This window comes from Meleagris gallopavo, chromosome 19 (genome assembly GCF_905368555.1).
Source record: "Meleagris gallopavo chromosome 19, MGAL_WU_HG_1.1, whole genome shotgun sequence".
Taxonomy (NCBI): Eukaryota; Metazoa; Chordata; class Aves; order Galliformes; family Phasianidae; genus Meleagris; species Meleagris gallopavo.
The window spans coordinates 7977718-8001841 of NC_139422.1; the positions used below are offsets into that span (position 1 = coordinate 7977718).

Genomic DNA, 24124 nt, shown 5'->3' on the forward strand with positions numbered 1-24124 from the left:
CCTCCTCCTCCTCCTCCTCCTCCTTCTTCTCCTCCTCTTCTCTCCTTTCCCCTCACGGCGCTCTTCCGCTCAGCACCGCCCGCTCGCGGCCCCGTTCAGCGCTGCCTCCCGTCTCCCTCCGCTCCGGAGGACGCGGGGCTCCGCCGGCCGCGGCTCGGGGATGAGGCGGCGGTAGCGGCAAGGTGAGGCGGCGCGGGGCCTGCAGGCCGCGGCGGGGGGGCGGCGGGGCGGTGGGCTGCGCCCCGATCCTTCCTCCTCCTTCCTCCTCCTTCCTCCTCCTCCTCCTCCTTCTTCTCCCATTGAGGGGAGGGGGCGCCGCGCCGCTGCCTTCCTCCTCCTCCTCCTCTTCCTCCTCCCTCTCCTCGCCCCGCGCCGAGGGCCGAGCATGGGCGTGCGGGCGCTGTGCTGCTGCGGGCGGGCGCGGCGGGGCCGGGGGCCGCAGGTGCTGCCCGCCGGGGGGTGAGGCTGCGGGCGGGAAGGATGCTGTGCTGGCCGGGGTCGGAGGGGCGCGGCCCGGCCCGGCCCGGCCCGGGGGAGCCGGGCGGTGTGACGGAACCGCTGCCTTTTGTTTTGCTCCTAGATGGTGGATGTTGACGTTGGTGCGGGTGGAGAGAGCGGCAGAAGGAAGATGGATGCCCTGGGTGATAGCGCGGTGGAGATCGTTCCTTTGGAGCTGTATGATTCAGCCAGAGCGAAAATAGCCGCTAATCTACAATGGATCTGCGCTAAAGCCTATGGAATAGGTGAGGTGGCGGCCGGTTTTGTTCTGCGTTCGGCGGCTCCGCTCCCCTGCCAGGAGTGGTTAAATTCAGCATAAATCGCCTTTGTCTTTGACATCAGCGATGCGATGGTCCGTTCTGTTGGAATATTCATGATGCGCATCCCGGTACCTTCGGCAGAACAATGGAGCTACCTATGTGAGCTGCTGGGAACCAGCAAGCGGAGCGGAATGCTCGCGGGTTATTGTTACAAAGGATGCACGTCTCCGAAGGTGTGAACTCACACTTCAGCCAAGCACGCTGCCAGCACCTGCAGGCCCGAGGCCCCGGTGTGCTCCCTCATCCCCTTGTCTCGGCCAAGAGATACTGGGGCCTTGATGCTCTTTGTATGCTCTGTTGGCATCCCCAGCTCGGGGTATGCAGCAGTTCTGGGTACGTTTTGTTTTGTTGGATCGTGTCATTGGTTTTAAAATGTACTGAAAAAGAATCCATTGGTGATCAGTGAAATTCTTTTATGTCAAAGCCGTGTTGCATGAACGGAGTTTGGTGGTGCGGTGTGACATCAGTCAGTGCGATGTGGGTGATGGAGTGGTCCTCCTTTCCCAGATGGGAAATCATGGGCCAATACAGCCCAACGTGGACAAATTCAGGTGTTGTACAGCAGAGGCATTTGTATGATATTTTCCTGGCATCTGTTGGAATCACTTCTTTGTTTTGAGGTAGATTTACCTGTCAATTCAGAACTATTGCTGCAGGATGCTTCTTGAGCTTGAGTAACTTCATTACTAAGAAATAGACCAGAGCCCTTGTTTTTGTTTATGCAAAAGAAAACATATACTAAAACATGTACAAAATCTTGTTTTGGAAAATGAGGTAGCCCTGTTAATCTAAGTCTAATTCGCCAAACTCATAATGTGCTTAATGGATTAGTGCTAGCTTACTTTGTGACAGGGCTGAAGAAAAGCAGTCCGTTCCTGCAGCAAAAAATTATCCTTGTGGAAATATTTCCTAAACTGTTTTTCTTTTAATATTGTCAACTCTGTGTGTGGTCTCATCGCAGTGATGGTTGTGGGGGAAATAGGAGGAAAATTGGGATTTTTGTAACACTTTGTTAGTAAATTTTGTTATAGGCAACAGGAGACAAAAAATACATAGATCAAGTTGAAAAATGTGGGAATTTTAGTACAGTGATGATGAACTGTTGGTAACACGAGAGATAAGCGAGTGTTTCTTTATGTAAATATTTTTCAGTTGCTGGGACTGTTTGTGATGTTTCCTGAAGGTTTTTTGGTAGTCAGAGGTAAAATAGATCCTCCAGCCCTGAAGACGCACTATTTCTGCTATGACTTTGTTTCAAAAGGAAGCCAGCTCTGACTTAGGGCTGACTGGTGTGGGTTGTATGCTGCTTTAGGAGAAAGCTTTGGGCCCCTCGTGCCTTGAGAGAGTCATCCGGGGCTGCAGGGTGCAGGGCTGTGTCTGTAGCTGTGGGCTCAGCTGGCTGCCACAGGTCTGTGTGCACCTCACGGCGTGGACCTGCATGGAATCACTGCTTGGCTTTTCCTTGGCTAAAGAGGTCAGAGAGGAACCCCACTTCTGCAGGCACAGCAGGCGTCCACAACAGGCACAGGTGTGGTCTCCAGCATGGAGAAGGCTGTAGCATCACTTGCTGTTTTCCCACTTGTGTTTCAGCTTGTTCAGGTTGTGTGTTAGTGGGAGTTAAATGCCATGAATGTCAAGAGATGTTGTTGCTGGGACTTCTGGGGTTGTATATCCTTGGTTAGCTTCAGCGTGTAAGGCTTTTGTATGTCTGTTCAGGCCTGTGGCCTGTGGAAATGTAGTTTGATTTTGAAAAGGCTGCAGCAGTTGTCATGCGGTAACCATTGCTTTGAGAAAAGCATTGCAAAATACTTAGAAATTTATAAGCCTCTTTAATTCATAGAGAGATGAATTGAAGCTTAAAGAGGCTTTCTACATGATTATCATTTTGTGTAATATTTGAATCTGTTACTTGTCATCTGTGTGGTGTTGGTGGGATGTCTTTGGTTTGCTTTAAGATACTCCATGTGTGGTGAGTCGTGGGCAGCTCCCAAGAAGTTCTTTTTTCAGTATGAAATCTCACTGTGAAGGTGTTTTTTTGGGGGAGAGCTGTGTTGTTTTTCTAGGCTTAGTTCTGGTCAAGCTGATGAGGATGAAGAAAACCCAGCAGTTCTCTGTTGGAATATGAAAGCCCTGTCTCATGTTCCAAAGTAATTCCTATCAGATAGGGTTTCCAGCACGGCCTTCAGCTGGCTGAATAAAGACTATTGTTAGGAAATGTTCAATTTGAAATTGAATTTATGAATTGATGTAATTTTGTGCTGGAATCTTGCAGATGCTGCTGTGTATCCTGAATTTCATTTTCATCTGAGTAAAACTAAGCTTGTGCAGAAGTGTGGGAATGGCCGAGAGCAGGAATTAGATTCTGGTGTAGGCTATAACTATTAATCATTCTTCACTGTAGATTTTACCTAAATCTAAAATTTCCTATTTACTTTTGCAGTGTATGTGAATTTTCCATATCAAAGCTGGCATCTAAGTGGAAAAATTCTCCATCCTTTGTTGTTGTTCTCAAGGACAAATCAGCGAGGCCGTACCTGGCATCACTTGGAGCTAAAGCTCTAGTTTGGGATTTGTTTCATTTGATGATGCTTTCTTTTGTTCTCTGCTGCCCATGAGAAGAGTTTTAGGAACCAAACAGCTGAGCGCAGCTCCCCTCTCTCTTCAACACAAACAACTGCTGCTGCAGAACTCTCTTTTTGCTGTTTGCACAGGGATTGAGCTGACTGGTTTGTTTCTGGCAGCACGGGGCTCCTCCTGCCCATCTCTGGTGCCTGCTTGTCACAGACGGACACCAGAGATGGGTTGTACAACCGTTGTCCACTCTGCAGAAGAGGGAAGGGGATGGAGCAGTGCAGGAGGTGTTTCCCCGCTCGCTGTCATCCCTCTCCCTGAGTAAATCCAGGTGTGCTGTCACAGATCCACACAGAGATCTGTGCACAAACATCTGGAAACCTTCTGCACATCTGAAGCACTGGAAGACCATTTGGCTGAGACGGTAGTTTGAAGGAGTCAGAATGGGTTAGAGCAGAATTATCTATCTTTTTCGTCAGCAAATGTTGATTAAAACCAAATGTGCACTTTAAGGAACTCTGGTAGCAGTGTGAAAACACAGCTCTTAATGCTCAGGAGGTCTAGGAGCAAAGGTGCTGCCAGGTTTCTGTGCAACTTGAGTTCACAGGGCGCTTAAATCCCTTTGAGAGCTTCATCCTGGCCTTGCAGAAGGCAGTGCAGGAGGCTTAGAGCAGCTTGGCAAGCTGTGCTCCTGCACCAGTGCTGTCCTTGCTGTGCTGCTTCCTCATGATGCAGCTTGTGAAGGTGGGCAACAGCAGAACTTCCATTTCTCAGGCTGAGCTAGGACTGCGTTCATTTGTGTGTAGAAGTTGTTTGCATCATGGCTTTGATGTTAAAATTTACACAGGGAAGGACTAAATGAGATTTCCGCCGTGTCGCAGCCTGCTGTGAGCACGTGTGGTTTCCAACCCGCTCCATAACAAACTTCACTGCCTTTTAAATACAATTTGTAAAATTCAGGCTGCTCAAATGAAGCTGAACGTACTTGTTAGGGTGAGGAGCTGTGTGTAGGTTCCACACAGGTGCTAACGTGAGCCTGAGGTGTTTGACCAGATATGGGCAGGAGGGCAAAGCACTGCCATAATGCACTGTAGAGGAAGGGCAGGTTGTGGCTTTTCTTGTCTTTGAAATCCTTAATGTTCACCTGCTAAGGGAGGTTTTGCAGTACCATAATAGCTGCCTGCAGTTACCTGTTGGCACCAGCAGTGTGAAAATGTTTCCAGGGCTGAAATAAGCAAACCCTGGTGTTCCCTGTTCCTCTTCCCTCATCTCAGTGAGGTCTGTAATAAAAATATTTTTGAGAAACCTGTTGTGTTTGGCAAACATTCGAGTAGCTAAACATTTGGTTTCTTTAACAGGGCCTGTTTATAAACGCAGGCTATTACCTAGGTGAACTTTACAGGGTTGGAAACTATTGTAGTTATTTCCTTTCTTCTGCTTTGTCCAGGCTTACGGCTTTCCTTTTGATCCAGAGATAGGATAACAGAAGGGCAGTCTCTCTCCATGGCACTATACCTCATCTTTAGTGTGGGGATTTTTTTGTGCCCACATTACATAGATTTCCATGAGTGATATTAGAGGTGACTTCTGGAGTTTATAATATGGATTGATAATTAGAACCAACGGTAGATGTTGTTACTGCAGTGAAGCTGAGAAAGTGTAGCTTCTGCTTTGTGTTCTGCAGCTTAGCAGACATCCAAGCAGCACTAAATAATTCTGTGAGCAGATACTGATACCAGTGAAACCCTACTCAGAATCTGAATGAGCTCCGTTCTGTGTACTGCCATGCTTTGGCTCTCTTTCCATGTGAAACCAGTTCTTCGCTCTTCCAGAGGTAAAATAAGATCTGGCTGGTATCCACTTCTCCAGTTCAAGGGATAAGTCAAATTTGTTCAGATTACAACTTGATAAAGAAAAGCACAGCAATCTGGTGATCATCTCTGAGCCAGTGTTTGTCAGTGAGATAGGGAAGGAATGATCCCTACCCTAAAGTGAGGAGGGGAGCCTGGGCAGAATTGCTGCTCTTATTGCTGCTACACATGAAGTTATTTTTGTAATCCTGCAACTCCCTTGTATGCAAAATGATTTATACTTGGAACTGACAGGTTTTGTTTTTTTTTTTTTTTTTGAAAGATGAGAATTCACTGACGTGGTACCAAAACCCATTGCTTCATGAGTAATTATACAGATTTATTTTTGAATGCTTCGTTTCTTATGAAAACAGGCAGCACAGATATCTCCCTGCTGGGCTCCCTGGGATGAGAGCACTTCAGATTATGTGCTGCTGAGAGTTGGGAAGCACGATACTGCTCTGCTGCCATAAGTGCTGGAGATGCAAAACTGGGCATCTTTGCTCTGCGAGTCAACTGCATGCAGCTGAGCAGCACGGTGTCAAATGAGCATGGAATCAGCATCCAGCCAGCTCTGGTCAGTCTCTGGCAATTCCTCGTAGGAAGCTGAGGAGAAGCTGCTTTTGTCAATGCCCTTTGCCTCTGACAGCTCTAATCATCACTTGTGTACCATCGTTCTGAAGGTGCTGTTAAACCACCAGTAGCTGAAAGCTGTCAAAAGACAAAACGTTCATCAAAAACTGATGGCTGCAAAGCGTGCCTGGGAGTTGATGCTGGGGGTAACTGCTGAGAAAGCACGTTAGGAGAAACAGAAGGTGTGTGCAGGCTCTTTGGTAATGTGTAGTAGACGTGGAAGTGGCTTCTTTTTCTATTCGAGGTGGTATTGAAGACCTTAAAGTAGGCAAAAAGAAAAAAAGGATGTGATTTACTTGTTTCTGTTTTGCTTTGGTGGGTTTTGTTAAACTCAATTCCAGCTGATTTTTTTTTTTTTTATTTTTTATTTTTTATTTTTTTTTTGTGGAGCTTGGCTGGTACTTGCTCTGAAATGATGTTTTCATGTTGATTTTCTGGATTCCATGGCGCACACGTGTAAAAATACAAGTTTTAATGAAGCAGTAGGTTTCTTCACACCTGAGAACTGTTGTAGGTCACGAAAGTAAAGCATTGCAAAAGGTGCTCACAGAAACTGGGGCTGGGACAGATGGGTGTTTTGTTCAAGCAGGGCTTTGGCACACTGGTCAGCGATGGCAGTGAGAGCTGGGACACATCTGGGGATTGTGTGGCTGGTGCAGATTGGAGAACAGCACTGTCACACTGTCATTTTAACGTAGAGTTGCAGGTGTTGAGGGAGAGGTCTCAGCAGCAGCTGCTGTGATGGCAGTTGGATGTAGACCAGAGCATACTGCTCTCATCAGACCTTGAAGGAGCCCTTTTGGATTTGTGCACATGCAAATATTTCCTTTTGTGTGGTTTTGTTTGTTTGTTTGTTTGTTTGTTTGTTTAAATCTGCATTTTATTCTCTGTGTTCTGGACTTTTGAGTCCTTAAGCTAATTTGATTGAACACAGCATCAAACTAGAATCTGGTCGGCCCTAAAAGAGAAGGTAATGCATATATGTGTGTAAATCAATGTGCACACGTGTGCCACTGCTGTGCTTTGTAGGTTGACGTGCTCTGGGTTTTGCATTCTGACAAAGGCAGCACGCTCAGGGCTTTCTGAGCAGTGGAATGCAGTGCTGCAGTGGGGAAAGGCTGAGTCTTGGATATTCCCAGTCGTTAGCAATGGAGGCTCTAGTTCAGTGTTAAATGACTGTTAAATGGAATTACCTTTCAGCAGCCTTGCATTCCTGGGCTAGGTTGACTGATGTTAAGGAGATTAGAAATATTTGAATTTGCTATCTGTTCACTAACAAATGGGCAACTCTGTTACCCAGTACCTCTGATGCGGTGCCAGCAAGGTTTTATTGTTCCTGTTCCCAGTGTCTTCAGTACTACTGATATGCTGACTGTGTATATCTGTGTAACACAGCAGTCAATGCCATGTAAAGGAAAATAATCTTCTTAATTCTCAAAAACTTCAAAAATCTTTCAATTTTGACAAATAGTGGCAGTATTGTGTGGCAAAGTGTGAGTAGCTGTTAGGGATATTATTACAATACTGGTTTACTACGTGTTTTTATTGAAGTGAGATGTACTTCTGGCTCTTATACTCGATAAAATCCTGTCTCAGTTTCTCTTCTTTATATAAACATTAAGAGCTCTGTGGCATACAAACACAGTGTGGCTTATTTTGTAGTTCTGAGAGATGCTGTGGGTCAGAGCTTTTTTGAATGGGGAAATGTGTTTATTCTAGAAATGAGCTGAAGGAATGTGAACGTGCTGCCAGATCAGTGATTCTTTCAGCTTTAGATGTGCTTGTTAACATGAACGGTTGGAGTGGCTTCAGGGGGAGATCTTCACAGTGTTTGGGTGACATGGATCAAATTCTGTGTTCGAGCACGATGCGATGTCAGGCTTCTTGTAGGAAAACATAGGTGAGGCTGGCAAGGACTGCTGGTGTGGAGACTCGTGTTCTTACTGCTGGGCTCCGGTCTGATTGCTGGGTATGGGTACAAGTATTTATTTTGGGATATATCTAATTTTAACTTGTTTTGCATCCCTAGAATATTACCGAGGAAATATTGCTCACAAGAACTTTTCCTTCCACTTTGGGCTGTTGGGATTGGCCTGGAGCTGTAGCATTGTAACTGTCAGCACTGACTGTGCTTCAGCTAGCAGTGCATCATTTGAAATGATAGAATTGCTGCCAGCTGTGTAGTTCTGCTGATTAGCAGCAAATGTTCAGGTCTTGGGGAGGGTGGGAGCTGCTGGGGGAGAAGCACAGTGCAACACAAACCCTTCTGCTCTGTTGCCTGCAAACTACTCTCTTAGTGATGCTCTTGTTGAAACACCTTTGTTCCAGATAACGTCCCCGAGGAGCTGAAGGACCCGTTCTACATAGACCAGTATGAGCAGGAGCACATCAAGCCTCCGGTCATCAAGCTGCTGCTGTCCAGTGAGCTGTACTGCCGGGTCTGCAGCCTGATCCTCAAGGGCGACCAGGTGGCAGCACTGCAGGGCCACCAGTCGGTGATCCAGGCGCTGTCTCGAAAGGGGATTTACGTCATGGAGGGCGATGACACACCTGTGTCTGAATCTGATCTGGGCTGCGCACCAATCAAAATGGTTAGCTTAATTAAATCCACCTAATGATCTTTTTATTTAACGCTATTTAACGTAGTTCGTGGAAGGAAGGGATTTTCATTTCTAGGCCACTAACCTCGGGAATTTTTCATTGTAAATACAGTTAGGATATACAAAGGTTTTTATCCTACAGGATTTTGGTTTTCGGTACTCACTGCATTCTTCTTCTAGAGTTCTCATATGGCAATGATTGACGCCCTTATGATGGCCTACACTGTAGAAATGATCAGCATTGAAAAGGTGGTCGCTAGTGTCAAGCGTTTCTCTACATTCAGTGCCTCGAAAGAACTGCCCTATGATCTGGAAGATGCAATGGTTTTCTGGATTAACAAGGTAAAATTTGCTTCAAGGGAAGTGTCTGTTCCTTACGCAGTTTTCACAAAGCTTCTGTTGAGTGCATTCTGTCCATCTTTCTTAACTGCCCCTTTCTGTCATCTTTTCTACTTCAAAAAACTGCTTTTGGTTATTGTGGTACTTATTCCACAGGATTATTTTTTGTTACTTGAGGTAAACGTATATTTGGATGTATTTATCCCGATATTCATCCTTTCTGTGCTTTGCCCTTTTAGGTGAACCTTAAAATGAGAGAGATAACAGAGAAAGAGATCAAATTAAAACAGCAGTTAATGGAAAGTCCAGGGCATCAGAAGGTAAAACAGTTTTGTCTTCAGTCATAACTCTACATTAGTGATCAATGGCTTTGGGTATAAACACCTCAACACTTTCTTTGTCAGATAAACGTGAGGCTCCAGTCCTCAAAACTCCTGAGATTTTGTGCATGCAATTTGTTTGTGTTTCTTGGTGCCCTTCCTTTCCTTTCAATCCCTGTAGGATCTTTTGACTTTTCCTTTAGTTGGACTAAAATAACTTGTGTTAGTTTAATAAGTTCAGCAGACTTCACTCAGCTTTCACAGAACAAAATATATAGTATATATTTTGAAAGCTTTTGGGGTCATATTCATTTTGCATGAATTTATTGTCTAATTTCAATTTAGAAGCTTATTCCAGTTCTGTCTAGTGAGCATACCTTTGGTATGTTATATGTTTGTGACTTTTCTACCTTTCCCCCTGAAGATGTATCACAATGCACTAACGTTGCAGAAACATGGTACACTTTCATTGCTGGAGAATGTAAAATAGACTTTTTTTTTTTTTTTTTCCAAACATAATGCACACCAGCTATCAGTGCTCCCAATTAATGGCTTAACAAAGCCTTTAGAAAAGCTCTATGTTCTTTCCTCTAGTTGGCATTGCTGTGCAAAGGGGATAAAATTATAATGTACGAACAAGGCACTATTATTTGATTTCTGCATTGTGGCAAAGGTTTTGTGTGCTTTATGTAAAATCATATCTTTTGATGATGAGGGACCTGAGAGCTGTTCAGTTCACAAGTTGATGTCTGGTCCAAAGGATCCCACGTTACCAATTTGACCTACTGACTTTGGGGCCTTTTTTTTAATTTAAACTTCTGGACTACAAACCCTCTGAATATGAAAGTGTTTCTTGCTGAAGTGCATTTAAGTATTACTGCTTATAACTTGCATTGCTGATGTTCCTTTCCTATTCCTACATTCCTTTCCTTGCTTCCTGAGCAGTCTCCTTCCAAATGGTATTGGAAATTAGTACCTGTAAGTGATTTACTTTTACACCAGTTGTCATCCACAAAATCATGGCTTTTTAAATTTCTTGGGATTGTTTGCTTCCATTTGCAATGCTTCTTAGGCATTCTTTAAAAAAACCAACAAACCCTCTGCATAAGCTTTCTGGTCATCAGGCTTAATTTTCATAACATGATTTCTGCATACTGTACAGCATACAGCATAATCACTTTACAGCACTTCAAAATTGTTTCCACAGTGCAGGAGTGAGGAATATGGAGTAGCAGCAAAAAGCTAGGAGATTAACAGTGGTTGAAACGGTTACACTCACTATTTCTGTTGTAAATAGGCAATTGGTGGCAGCACTAAGGTGATACAAAAGCTGGTCAGTTTAAATGGTTGCTTAATCTTTGAATCCATTGTTAAGATAAGTAATGTCTGCACTAGTTCATTGTACAGTGCTCTTGCGTTCCCATAGCTGGTAAATCCAACCCAGAACACCCTTATTCATTGAGATGAGGTTAGGTGATTTGACAAACCAGTTTGGACCTGTTGTTATGAAGAGTGGAACTGTGTGGTGAGTTAAACTGAAGCTGGCATAATGGGAGGAAAGACAGTATTTTTATTTTAGGGGAAGTGTGAAAATGGAAATAAAAATATGTAGGTTTTGGCTTTATATGAAGTGGAATTGATGTTGCTTGCTTTTAGTTGAGCTTCTTGGCTTTATCTGAATTTGCAGAGGTTCTCATTTGTTCCTGAGTTTCTCTTGGCCTCAGTACCTTTGTCCTCCACTTTGCTGGATGTGGTGCTTCTCATTTTCTGTTTGGGAGGATGAGAGCTGTTGTCTCAGTTGCAAATTCCCAAGAGTGGTGCAGCTGGAGAAGGCAGGCATGCTCTGGCCATTTCTGCCTTTCTACACTGAGCTCCATCTCCCCTTCTTGCTCCTTATATTTGAAGAAGCAGCTGACAGCTCTGCCTGTGGCAGTGGGGTTGAAACTTGATGATCCTTGAGGTTCTTTCCAACCCAAGCTGTTCTATGATTCTATAATCTTGGGTTTGTTTCAACCAAGTGGATGAAAACTTTAAATATCCAAAATAAAGAGAATGGGAGTAGGGACCTGCAGGCTGATAAAATCTGTGCCAGAGCCCTGGCTGCCAGCCTCGTTTAATGACTCGTGACAACGTAATGAAGTATTGACCTGCAGTTTGTCTCTTGTGTTCTGTGTGCTCAAAGGTCCCATCTGTATCGGAGGCCTACATTTGATAGCATTGCCAAGAAGCTGCATAGGTTTACGTTATGTTTAGAGACTCCTAAGTGAGAGTAGAAGAAACAGGTGCAGTATTGACCGTGGTTGGTTTAAATTCCATTTCAATTCCTTTCCCATTGGAAAAGAAATACGTCCCTGTTTTAAATAGTGGAGCAGCCAAAATCCAAAACGAAATTCCTGACGTTTCTTTTAATTTGTTTACTTCAACTAAGTGGATAAACGATGAACCTTTTAAGCTAACCAGATCACCTTAGCGTGCACACTTGTTTTATCAGACTTAATGACCGCATTTCCAGTGCATAATGGATGTTGCTGATGCATTTGATTTGTTTCTTGTTTGAATAACCACCATCCTATATCTCGCTATTTCTTTTTGTGTAAGCCTGATCTGATGCATGCCATATCGCACTGCATGCTGGAACCAGTGGAATATGCTCGTGTGGTACAGTATGATTCATGTTCCATTACATATTTGTGGAGTGCTCCAGGCTGGGGAAAAAAGATCATTTGCACCTGGGAAAATAGCAATAGCATGTAGACATTGCTTTTAGCCATACTTACCTTTGCCAGAGAAACATAACATGCTGTATTTATATTTGTTCCAAATAAATGGAACTGATTCTTATTATTAAATTCTTATTATTAAATTGCATATGAGCGACCTTCTTTCTTTTGAATATAATTTTTCTCAGCCTGTGCCATCCTAAATTGCCACGAGTGAGTGTGTGTGTGTGCACAGAGAGCTTGCCCAGGTTATCTTGGAAAGTTTATGGTATTATTGATAAAATAAAACTTTTTTTATGCTCATTAAGGATGTTCTCTGTATAGCAGTATGCTAGGCCAGCACGTGGGTGAAGAGAGTTGATGAGATGTTGAGTTCTGTTAACGTACTGGTGTAAAAGGAATTTTTTCCATCGCTGTAAGATACTTCTGATGTGCTCTGTAGTGTATTGTTTTTTGCTTGCTGGATCATTTTGCTGCTGGGACTTGGATATAGCCCTCCAGTCCAGCACATGGATTGTTGTAAATATCAGTGCTAAAACTTTTCTTGAAAAAATTGCTGGACTTGTTCTTTGGATACTCATCAACTAAGCTCAAAATTATGTGAGGATCCAGGGGTAGCCAGTAGAAGTTTGGTGTTGATGTGTAGTGAAATCAAGGAGAGCTGTGCCATTGATTTCAGCCTTTCCCCCTCCTCTTGCAGAGCGTTTTTGAGAAAAGCCACATTTTTTCCTTTGCACATCACTATTGTATACAATGCTCTGAATCTCTCCAAGAAACCTTTGCTCTCTGGTGATATGGTGGCAAGTCTGCGTGTGGGTAACACATGAGAAATCACTAGCTCATCTTAATTTTTTTCCCCTGAAGCTTTATAGATATGTGTGTGTAAGTTGTTTGTTTCTCTTTCTTTGAGTCTGCTGCATTTGTGCATCTGCGTGGAAGGATTTTGACTTAAATTAGTTTGCATTAAGTTAAAACGTGTCTATGAAGCTAGGAGTTCAGCACGGATTGCTTCCAGATATGAGGAGAATGTTTAAAAAGGAAGCACTGTATTCTTCTGAATTGGCCTCTATGGAGAGGAGAGTATAACCTTATACATTGTTTTTGACTTAGATAAAGTAGAATGCTATGAAGGATCCACCATAAAGAGCTTTCAGTACTTAACTACAGCTCCTGTGTTCCTTGGCATCACATGAACACCAGTTTTCTTTTTTCAGGTGCGTTACCGAAGAGACCATCTGTCAAGCAGGCAATTACCTTACTTTCCTTTGCTGGAGGATTTGATGAAGGATGGTAGCGATGGTGCTGCTCTGTTAGCTGTGATACACTATTATTGTCCAGAGCAAATGAAGCTAGATGGTACGTAGAAAAGTTTTTTAGATGAGTATTCTGAAGTTCATTTCTAGTTGAACTAGAAATGAATTGTCAAACGAGAAAGCAGCAGATGTAATAGGAGATAGTCTGGCTTGTTTAATAGATCAGGGTGATACGATGTTGTCTCTTAATATTACTGAGCTTGGTCTAATTAAACCTTCAAAAGAAGTAAACACACATTACTGTTAGCTCACAGTTCTTGTGGTGATCGGCAGATGTATACAGCTTGAACTGCCAGCCCTGTGTTATTTACAAACCTGGCTTTATTTGCTTTTTCACTTTATCACTGGGTATTGTTTGTGGCCTGTTTACCTCTTCTGTGACTATGAAAACCATATGTGGTTTGTAAAACAAACACCAAATTGATACTTGGTTGTGTGTGCTTTTCTTCTCCCTTCTTTTCCTATCCTCTGGTATTTAAGAAGTACAAAGATGGGCTGTTAGCCATTAAATATGAAGTGATGCTTTATAAGCACTCTGAAGTTCCTGTGCATAGTATTTCTGTTAGCTGTGGATGGAAGTTTAACTCATTGGGGTAGTGCCATAACTTGTCTTTCTTATCTTTCTAGATATTTGTTTGAAGGAGGTAACATCAATCGCTGACAGCCTTTATAATATTCAGCTCTTGAGAGAATTCTCAAATGAATATCTAAACAAATGCTTTTATCTCACACTGGAGGACATGTTGTATGCTCCTTTAGTTTTAAAGGTAAGAAACATAATGAAGGACACATTTCTAAACAAAATGTAGGGAAATCATTAGCAGTTATTTTGTTACTGTGAGGAGCATTTTTTTTCTTTTCTAGCCTAACATCATGGTGTTCATTGCGGAACTCTTCTGGTGGTTTGAGAATGTCAAACCAGACTTTGTACAACCGAGAGATGTTCAGGAAATAAAAGATGGTAAGTCTTTTATGTTTCATAAATATTAGTGAGTTATTTCAAAATATTTACATCAGAATGAAAAGCTGTTATGCATTGCTGTTTGCTTTGGAGCTTGCTTTCTACCCAAGCTTTCTGTGTGCTGCAGCAGTCTTTGAAAGGAGGGAAAAAATGAAAGGCAGGTTAGTCCTTGTGGATTGGGTTCTAAGTTTTGGAATGTGATAAGCAGATTATTTTTTTTGTTTTTTATTTTTTTACTCCAATCCACTCATCATTTACTTTCTTTCCAATAAAGCCACCAGAAGGTATGTTTTTTAAATGCAGGTTATTACTTCTACTGCATTTCAGTTTTGTGTCACAAAATTGTCACTGTAGTTTAGTGCAGTTTGAAACTTCGTTTCCTGTTTTGTTATTTTAATGGTTATTTATAACATTAACAGTTTTTAATATGTACACAGTTAAAACAGTGTTGCAGCAGAAGAGCAGCCGCCCACCTGTTCCTATCTCCAATGCAACTAAGAGAAGTTTCATGGCTAGTCCTGCTAGTGCAAATCCAGCAGACGTGCAGCCCTCAGCTCAGGCAGGCTCTGAAGCTTGCAGTAGGTACTACCTGCACCCTGAAGAACCTGACTACCTGTAAGTCTGTTTTCATGTTGTTTAGATTGATCTTCTACTGTATGCTTCCACTTGGATCACATAGAAAATTCTGCTTCTAGCTGTTCTGATTTTGCTACAAATTTTCTGCACACAGCTTGAGTTCACTCAATATGTAAAATATTCTGAAGTTCAGAGAAATACTTGGCACTGTTCTGTTTGATCTTTGGCACATTCCAGTGAGCCTCAACACCAAATGTCACTGTTGTGTTATAGAAGAAATTCTTCTAATTTCTATTTTGAAGATAGTGTGAAATGTGAAAACTATCCAAGCATCTGATCTTTGCTGGCCATGTTCTTTAAATGTTGGTATGAAAAAACTTAACTGATTCAGTGCACAAGGAAGTCAGTGACAAGGCTTTTCAGCTGAACCAAATGTGAGAGCTGTAAGAAAATTAATTCGGCCTTTAGTTTGTCTCAAGTGTACTGTTACCTAAGCTACATTTTAAAGTCACTGTATTTAACAACATGAAATACTTTGAGTTCAGATAGTAGTTTACTTTTCTATTGTTTCATGTGAAAACCTAATTTTTTCTTTAAGTTCTTTAATACTGATGATGTGATCTTGTGTTTTAGGGGAGAATGGGGGCAACAATTATTACTGTAACTTTTCTGCTGTATAACCTTTTTCTGTTGTTATAGGGAAAAAAAAATCTTCTATTAATGAATTCTTAATGTTCTGATTTTCTGAATTAGTGGCAAAGGAGGAAGCCCTGCCTTTAGCCCTTCCCATCCACTGCTCCCTTTGAGACAGAAACAACAAAAATCTTTACAGGGTGAAGAGAGCCCTGGTAAGTCTACTCTGAATTTACATTTCAAAAGGCAGTGCCAATCACTGTCAGTACAACAGAAAAATACACATGCTAAGTAAAGACAGTAAATTTAATTTAAAGGTACTTTTTGAAAATTTGGGTTTTATACTTATACAGAGTTACTTAGAACTTATTTTCTTTTATCAGCAATAGTACTGACCAAACTTCATTTCAACTGCCTGGGCTCTTACAACATGCCATGATGAAGACTGTTCAAACCAAAACAAAAAAAGGAAAAAAAAGAAAAAAAAAAGAAAAGAAAAAAAAAAAAAAAGATGGGGCTGGGGAGTGAGTGGGAGGGATGAGGAAAGCAAATTGAGCACTTCCATGCTTGGAAATGCAGAGTTCAAATCTGTGTATAAATATATACAGATGTGTACGCACATGTGTCTATATGTATTTATGTATACAGTGCCATTTTTTCAGTGTATTTTACCAGGCTTTTGTTTACTTTTCTTTAAGATTTTGTGCAAATTTGTTTTTTGCTGCCATCTCTTGGCGAAATAACGTATTATATTTGCTATTAAAGGCAATGATACTCTTAGCTTAAAGGCTGTTTCTAAAACATTACCCATTTAAAAAATATTGTAGGTCATCGACATCGTTCTAATTCTCTGACTCGTGTTGATGGACAGCCACGAGGTTCAGTTCTTGCATGGCCAGAGAAGAAACCCAGGTAATGTGTGCTTTTAGGTATTACTAGAGTACTGTTTAATGGAAGGATAGTCCATACTGTGACAAATGTCCTTGTAGTAATATGGTATCACTTCCTTAGAAATGGACTAAGAGTTGCTTAACTTTGTTTTCTTTAATTAAAAAAAAAAAAAAAAGCATTTTCAGGGATAACTGATTTTAGTGTTGCAGTTGAACATAATTCAAACGTGATTTGCAATAAGCATTGTTGAGATTTTAAGTGTCTGAGGTTGCTGTCTTATTGTTGGTGGTCATTCTTGCTACAGGCTACCATTTTCAAATAGAACAGAAATGTTGGCTTTGTGTATTATGGTCCTTAATTCAGCAAATTGTAACTTCGTACTTTCTCTTCAGTAGACTGTTCTTATTTTTTCTAGGCCTCTGTCTCAGCCAACACCGTTTGCTCTTCATCATTCTGCCAGTACTGATGTGGACCCTGGGTCTGGTGATAGCATTAGTCTGGCTAGATCAATCAGCAAAGACAGTCTGGCTTCAAACATCGTTAATGTAACTCCAAAAAACCAGCCTCATCCTCCATCATTGAAAACTAATGGGAAGAGCTTGCTGAACAATGTTGAAATTGAGGATGAAGATGAAGAGCTTATTGCAATAATCAGATCTGAAGAAAGGCCAAACCGTGGTGACGTGGAATTGCAGAACGCAGCAGCCAGAGTACCCAGCATAGTTGCAACTGCATGGTCTCCAAAAATAAATAGCGAGTCTTCAGAAAGCAAACCAGACAGTTTCTACTTGGAGCCTTTAATGCCTGCAGTTCTAAAGCCAGCAAAGGAAAAACAAATAATAAATAAAGAGGATGAATGCGGGGAGGGGAAACAAAGGAGTTTTATAACAAAGAGATTAAATGAGGGACACTTGCCTTTGATTCGCAAGAAAACGAGTAGCAGTCATGGTGACCATGATCTCAGTAGGACTTTTACTCCAATTTCTAGTTCTGATTTCACTCCAGTTACTGAGTCTGGTGCTGCAGACTCAGTAGCCCTGATGGAGGCAGGGTTGGAAGCCTCCAGACCGTTAGCTAGTAGCAGTTTAGATCCTTCAGCTCAGGATCAACCCACTGGAGGATTTTTTCTTCATGCTGCTAAATCTGATGATGACATAGCTAGTAAAGTCAATGTAAGTTATGTAAAAAGTCTCAATTTACATGTTCCAGATACTACATGGACTATGGTGAGACAGGACTCTGATTCTGATCTCTTAGACATAGAGGACACTGAACAGGACTTGGTAGTCCTAGATGACCATCCTATAGTCGCTAAATACATAGGTGAGGAAGAATCTGCAAAGCTGCAAGAAGATATGAAGGTAAAAGAACACGAAGATAAAGATGATGCAAGTGGGCGTTCCAGCCCTTGTTTGAGTACGATTTCCCAAGTGAGCAGTGTGTCCATGGCTAGTGGGAGTGTCCGAATGACCAATTTTGCAGAACGAAAGCTTCAGAGGCTTAATAGCTATGAAACTAAATCCAGCACAAGTAGTTCACAAAAGACCACGCCAGATGGATCAGAAAGCTGCCCAGCACCACTGACCACCTGGAAACAGAAGCGAGAGCAAAGCCCCAACAGACCAAATAAAGATAATGTTAATCTTCTAGCTTCTGAATTGGTGCAGCTTCATATGCAGTTGGAAGAGAAACGAAGAGCAATAGAAGCTCAGAAGAAGAAGATGGAAGCCTTATCAGCAAGGCAGCGACTAAAATTGGGCAAGGCAGCTTTCTTGCATGTTGTTAAGAAGGGGAAATCTCCCGATGCTCCACAACCACTTAAACCAGAACATTTTCCAAAAGAATACCCTCGGCAGAATGGTGAAGACTTGGATGAAGTTTCTTTGGGTTCTAAGTCTGAAGAGTATTTTGTGAAGGAGGAGGAAAGAGAAGACATGCTTAATGATTCTCAAGAGGTAACAAAAGTAAAAATGCAAGAAAGCATGGCTTTTGTTGAGCAACATAAACCAAAAGATTCTGCTGCTATACATGAATTGGAAAAAAGTAAAATTATTTCTGCTGCCCTTCTGGAAGACAGTGTTACAGAAGTAGATATTAATGAATGTGATCTTTCTATTGAAAAGCTTAATGAAACAATCAGCACACTTCAGCAGGCTATATTAAAGATTTCTCAGCAACAGGAATTGCTTATGAAATCTCCATCAGTGCCATCACCAGGAACCAGAAGTAACTCTCAGGACCAAAAGGTAAAACCATCGATCCATTTTGTTGAGCCCCTGTCACCAACTGGAATGAACAGCCTTCGTAAACCGCCTCGATTTGGCCAGGGCAGGAGTCCTCGGTCAGGAAGACCAGCTGATTTGAAAGTCCCTAAAGACAGACAACAAAACTCAGCGCGTGTTAAAACCCCAACACAAAGTCTAGAAACCTTGCCGCATTTAAGACCATTTCCATCCAATAGCTTGTCGAAGACGCCAACAGAAATAGGCTCTGAAAATAGTCCTGATCTGGGAAGTGGTTCTCAAGAAAAGTGTTTCTTTGATACCTATAGACTTCATGATGAGAGTAATCAACGGGCACTTGTTCTCTCCACCTCTAAAGATGCAAATATCATTTCTGAGATGAGCAAAGAGGTGAATAACAGCTTCAAAGAAACAGGGTTGAATTCTTCTGATGGCTCAGGAAAAGAAAATGTCCCTGTGGATGAGCCACTGAGGAGCAAGGCTAATCTCATTGAAGTAGATTTGTCTGACTTAAAAGCTCCAGATGAAGGAGAACTTGAGAACCAGGATAGCTCTGCAGATATAATTAGCGAAGGTGACCAGAAGTCTGGTGTGGGATTTTTCTTCAAGGTAAATATGTTACCTTTATATATTTAGTTATTGGTACACTTTTGTCTGGCATCCAGAACTTGTTTTTGCCACTTCATTCTTGAGTCATCTGGTGGAGCCGGATGCATTTTGGTTGCAATCTTGGGGTTTGAAAAAAAACACATTTGAGGAGAAAAGTTCTTTACATTGTATGAAGGCAGTCTTCTGATAGAGAGCAATCTCCTGGCAACTTTATGTGCTGACATGACAATACTTTCTTTCTCTGTTTCTGTTTTAAAAAAACTCCAGATCTTGACTTCAGTAAATTTGTCTTCTGATGCTATTTTCTATGGTGCATATTTATTGATGTAAAGCCTATCATTATGCTGGGGTTATCTGTGTTCTCCACTCTAGGCAACATTGTAGTTCCATGGTACTTTACAGTTTTACAAGGTTTTGTGCTGTTTAAGTTTACTTAAAACGAATCAGAGTAAGGTGAGACCCTGGATTGTTTTCTTTTTATGGACTTAAAGGAAAATTTGGTGTTGAAGTTCTCTTGGAGAACACCAAAAAATTCGGTATGGTTCTCTGACTTACACTCTTCAATTCTGATGACGTAAAGATTTCCAGAAGTACTGCCATATGTTTTCCTTTAAAAATCTTCCTGGAATCCACAGCAATCCTCGATGCTCAGTTTGATGTGTTTTCCAGTAATCTTTACGGCTTTCTGTCCCTGTGAATCTTGCAGGATGAACAGAAAGCAGAAGACGAGTTGGCGAAGAAACGTGCAGCGTTCCTTCTAAAGCAGCAGCGCAAAGCTGAGGAGGCTCGGCTTCGGAAACAGCAGCTGGAGGCTGAGGTTGAGCAAAAAAGAGATGAAGCTCGGTAATAGCATGTGGAAAAAGATGGCTCCTTTTATCTTTAAAAAGAGGAAAATCGTTACATATTGAATGTTGTGGTTTGCTTTTCAGTCGCAAAGCTGAGGAGGACAGAATACGCAAAGAAGAGGAGAAGGCTCGTAGGGAACTTATCAAGCAAGAATATCTAAGGAAAAAACAGCAACAAATCTTGGAGGAGCAAGGGCTTGGAAAGCCCAAATCGAAGCCCAAGAAACCCAGGCCCAAGTCGGTCCATCGTGAGGAATCTTACAGTGATTCAGGGACGAAGTGTTCTTCTACTCGTAAGAATTTTGAGTTGTTTGTTCTCAATGAGTCTGGTAATCTGCTTTAATAAATACATTCATGTTTTCTCTTCTTTTTTTGTAGCTGATAATTTGAGCAGTGCTCAGTCTGGTTCCAGTCTTTCTTTGGCCTCAGCAGCAACAACAGAACCTGAAAGTGTACATTCTGGTGGCACACCATCTCAGAGGTAGAGATATTTAAAAATAAATAAATAAACTTTTATCTTGCCTTATGAGAGTGTTAGGATTCAGTGTTGTTTGCTTTAGTTTGCAGGAATAGAGGCACAACAATAATTAGCTAATTCATCTTCTGTTTTACTTGGGAGCCAAATTTAATCTGTACAAACTTGAAATTTTATTTGTTTGGGAAAAAGAAAAACAATAGAAAGTTTGCCTCAATAATGTGGTAGGAAGAGTCTGACAGTTCTGAGGAGGAAGAGGGGCAGTAATCTGGTTTTTTTCAGGGCTAGTGTCTGGTGAATTTATTGAAGATTTGAAGGGAAAACAATGCTTATTTTCTCTGTCCCTCCCCAACAGAGTTGAATCTATGGAGTCATTACCAATATTGAGCAGAAATCCTAGCAGAAACACAGAAAGAGACTGGGAGAATGCTTCAACTGCATCTTCTATTGCTTCAGTGGCAGAATACACAGGTAACCATTTTCATTTTAGTTTCAGCGTTTATTGTGATTAGCATGCCATGTAAAGCTCTGATACATTTGGTGTGACTCATTACTTTTGAGAAATTATCAAGCCTATTTTGTTCTGTTTAATATCTACAAGTGAGTTATTGAAGAAAATGTTTATTTTTTTCTAGCTTCTGATGAATTAAAATCTTAACGTTCTTAAGAGTTGGACAACTAAAGTTTGCTTGCTTCTCTTCCTTAGGTCCAAAATTATTTAAGGAACCCAGCAGCAAATCAAACAAACCTATTATTCACAATGCTATATCTCATTGCTGTCTTGCTGGAAAAGTGAATGAACCACATAAGAATTCAATATTAGAGGTAAGCGATAAACTATAAAATTATGAATGCACTCACAGTCAAGTTCACCTGTAGTGCACACCTCATAATCCCACTCATTCATGGTGGTGAATATGAATACCATTTCCTAAAATGTACCTGTGAAATGAGAAATGCTATTCAAGAAGAACCCACTTTTTTAGCTATGTGGGAAGGGTAAAAACTGGGCGCATCATATGGGAGTTTTCACTGTGAGCAGTCCCCACGTTTACTTGCTTATTTTTAATGCAGGAACTTGAAAAATGTGATGCCAACCACTACATCATTTTGTTCCGTGATGCTGGCTGCCAGTTCAGAGCACTTTACTGCTACTATCCAGATACTGAAGAAATCTACAAGCTGACTGGAACAGGGCCAAAGAGCATCACCAAGAAAATGATTGACAAACTTTACAAATACAGTTCAGACAGAAAACAGTTCAATGTGATTCCAGCCAAAACCATGTCTGTTAGTGTGGATGCTCTTACTATCCATAACCACTTGTGGCAAGCCAAGCGACCTGCAGTGCCAAAGAAGACTCAGACTCGTAAATGACACTGAGTTCTTGGGGAGGAAATTGCTGAATGGGATTGCATCAAATGAAGACATGTTTACTGTTTTCCTCTGGTTTGGTATGAAATGTGCAGAACCATAAACATTTTTTAAGAAGTTTCTAAACAGAAACCATGGATGCAAGTTATTAAGAATGAAGGAACATGATCAGTGTTTTTTATGAATGATAAATCTGCTGTTACACCCAATGCTAACTACTGTGGCTTTCAACTGATGAGGGACTGTGCATGTAGCAAGATCTTTAACAAGTGGGTTTCCTTTTACTTGAAGCTTTCCATCGGTACAAATTGGAAATTATTTGGTTTTGTTTCCTCTCCGCCTCATTGCCGCCTCCTTCCTATCGTTCTTAAAGCTGGCAAGCTCTGAACTTCAGTAGAAGATTGAACAGATCTCGGGTGAAGTGTTTTGGGTTTGGTTTGGTTTTTTAAAACAGTCTTTAGGGAAATCTTCCTTTCAGACTTTTTTGAGGAACTGTTTAATACGTCAAATAGTTGTACTGCATCTACTGCCAACGTGAGCCCAGCTCTCAGATTTCTGAAAAAAGTCCCAATTCTGCTGCTCAGAACAGAGTTCTACTGGCAGTATCTGTTCAGAATAAGCATTGCAAAAGCCAGTCTTTTTTAAAAACAAACAAAAAACGACTAAAAATTGTTCACAAATTGAAAGATCTCTGGAATACAATCATGAAGAGGCATACAGGTGCTGCTGGCTGGAATGTGCCTGATTGAAACTTGAGGCAAGCAAACCGAATGGAGCACAGTTGCTATCAGTTTCAGGTAGTGTCCTAAAGATTTGTTTGCTTTAATAAAGATGGATTCTGGTAGGTATAGAACATGTCCACTCTGAGCACGCTACTCTGTACGATGGTGCACTTAACGATCACAAATTTTAATGTTTTTATTATATCATGAAATGTAATTCTACTTTCTCTGTCCTGTCTTTCTTCTGAATGAGCAGCATGCTCGAAAATGAAGAGTGTGTACGTTTTTTATTTTGGGTGATATATTAATATATATTGATTTGTTTTTCTCATTTAAGAGCGATTTTTAAACAGAGATGTTTGCATTTGTTTCAAAAGCCCAAATAAGTCGAATGGCTTGGATTTCTTTTCATGTTGAAATATTAAATCTTGAGTCATGACCTTAAAAATCTTTGTGTTTCAGCAGATTACATTTTTTCTCTGTGGTGACAGGGTGTATTTGCAGTTCCGTTCCAGTTTTTAAGGTGTTCCCATTTCTGCCCAGGCTGGACCTCCCAGTAGGTTTCTGTAGCTCTGACATGACTTCGTCTGCAAACCAGCGCCTGCTCCATCTGGGGTGACTGCCTAAGGGGCGCCTAGGTTTGTAACTTTGGTTTGCACATGTTTACTTTTCTTTGGAGTGTTACTTGAAAACATCACTTGTAAGTGCTGGAGGCACTACAGCAATCCTAGAGATGAACTGAGCTCTGCAATAGAATGCAGTGTAATTATTAAACTTTGAGAATAATGGAAGTCACGAGAAGTTATGTACATAAGGGGAAAGTAGGGTACGTAATGAAGAGCTAACTAGGTAGAGTGGAGTGAAGGTCTTCCATTGTGATCTCTCCATCTTTTTTTCCCCTTCCAGTACTTCTTGATAGGCTGCTGCAACTTTGTAAATGATGTTAGATAGTTTGCTGCTTGTAAATAATGAAAGGCTTTATGGTTTCTAAAGTGCTAAGTATTAAACACCGTCATGAGTGTAACTTTTGTTACCATGCTTTTCATGCTTGTGCTTTATTTCTCACTGTTTGATATTATATACCATATTTATTTTATGAAAGCACTGAAATTTAATAAAAATCATTAACTGATTTCCTTTTTATTTCATGTGTACTTTTTGTTGTTGTGATGCTTCATCCCGTCAAAGAACTAATATGCTTTAAAGATGTGCTATTCTGTTCAGTTGTGCTCCTAGAAAGCTTCATCTGTCAGCAGCTGTAATATCTTTGTGACTAGAGCTTAACTCTCCTGACCTTGATTGAAACGTGCTAGAATTTGACCAGCAGGCTTTCAGAAAATTGGGAAGTTATTTAACAGTCATCTAAAGGATTTATTTTATCAGTCTTCAGACTCCTGAATCTGGCTGGTGGGTTTTCTGGGACCCGAGTGCTCAGCCAGTGGCAGAAGCATCAGTAGAATGTCTTCTGCTGAACTGCTGGGTGTTAGCTTGCTTGTGATGTGAAGGAAAAACCATCTCTGGAACTTAAATATAAATTGACTATTGAGGCCTCATAGTGCACCTCTATTGGCTACGCAAAAACAGCTAAATCTAAAAGCTGCAGACTTTTCCAACTGAGAAATATTTTTGAC

At 41.4% G+C, this 24124-nt stretch overlaps 1 protein-coding gene across 1 annotated transcript; it reads left to right on the top strand.

Annotated features, from left to right (window-relative positions):
- Positions 1 to 10: 10 nt before the first annotated feature.
- Positions 11 to 23625, top strand: CAMSAP1 (calmodulin regulated spectrin associated protein 1). Its single transcript, XM_085239737.1, has 18 exons — positions 11 to 182; positions 581 to 743; positions 8201 to 8463; positions 8653 to 8814; positions 9051 to 9131; positions 13066 to 13207; positions 13792 to 13931; positions 14029 to 14125; positions 14563 to 14740; positions 15455 to 15549; positions 16162 to 16246; positions 16641 to 19077; positions 19784 to 19920; positions 20007 to 20215; positions 20301 to 20403; positions 20753 to 20868; positions 21104 to 21222; positions 21472 to 23625. The coding sequence occupies exons 2-18, from the start codon at positions 581 to 583 to the stop codon at positions 21772 to 21774; spliced, it is 4830 nt and encodes a 1609-aa protein (XP_085095863.1). The 5' UTR covers positions 11 to 182; the 3' UTR covers positions 21775 to 23625.
- Positions 23626 to 24124: the final 499 nt, after the last annotated feature.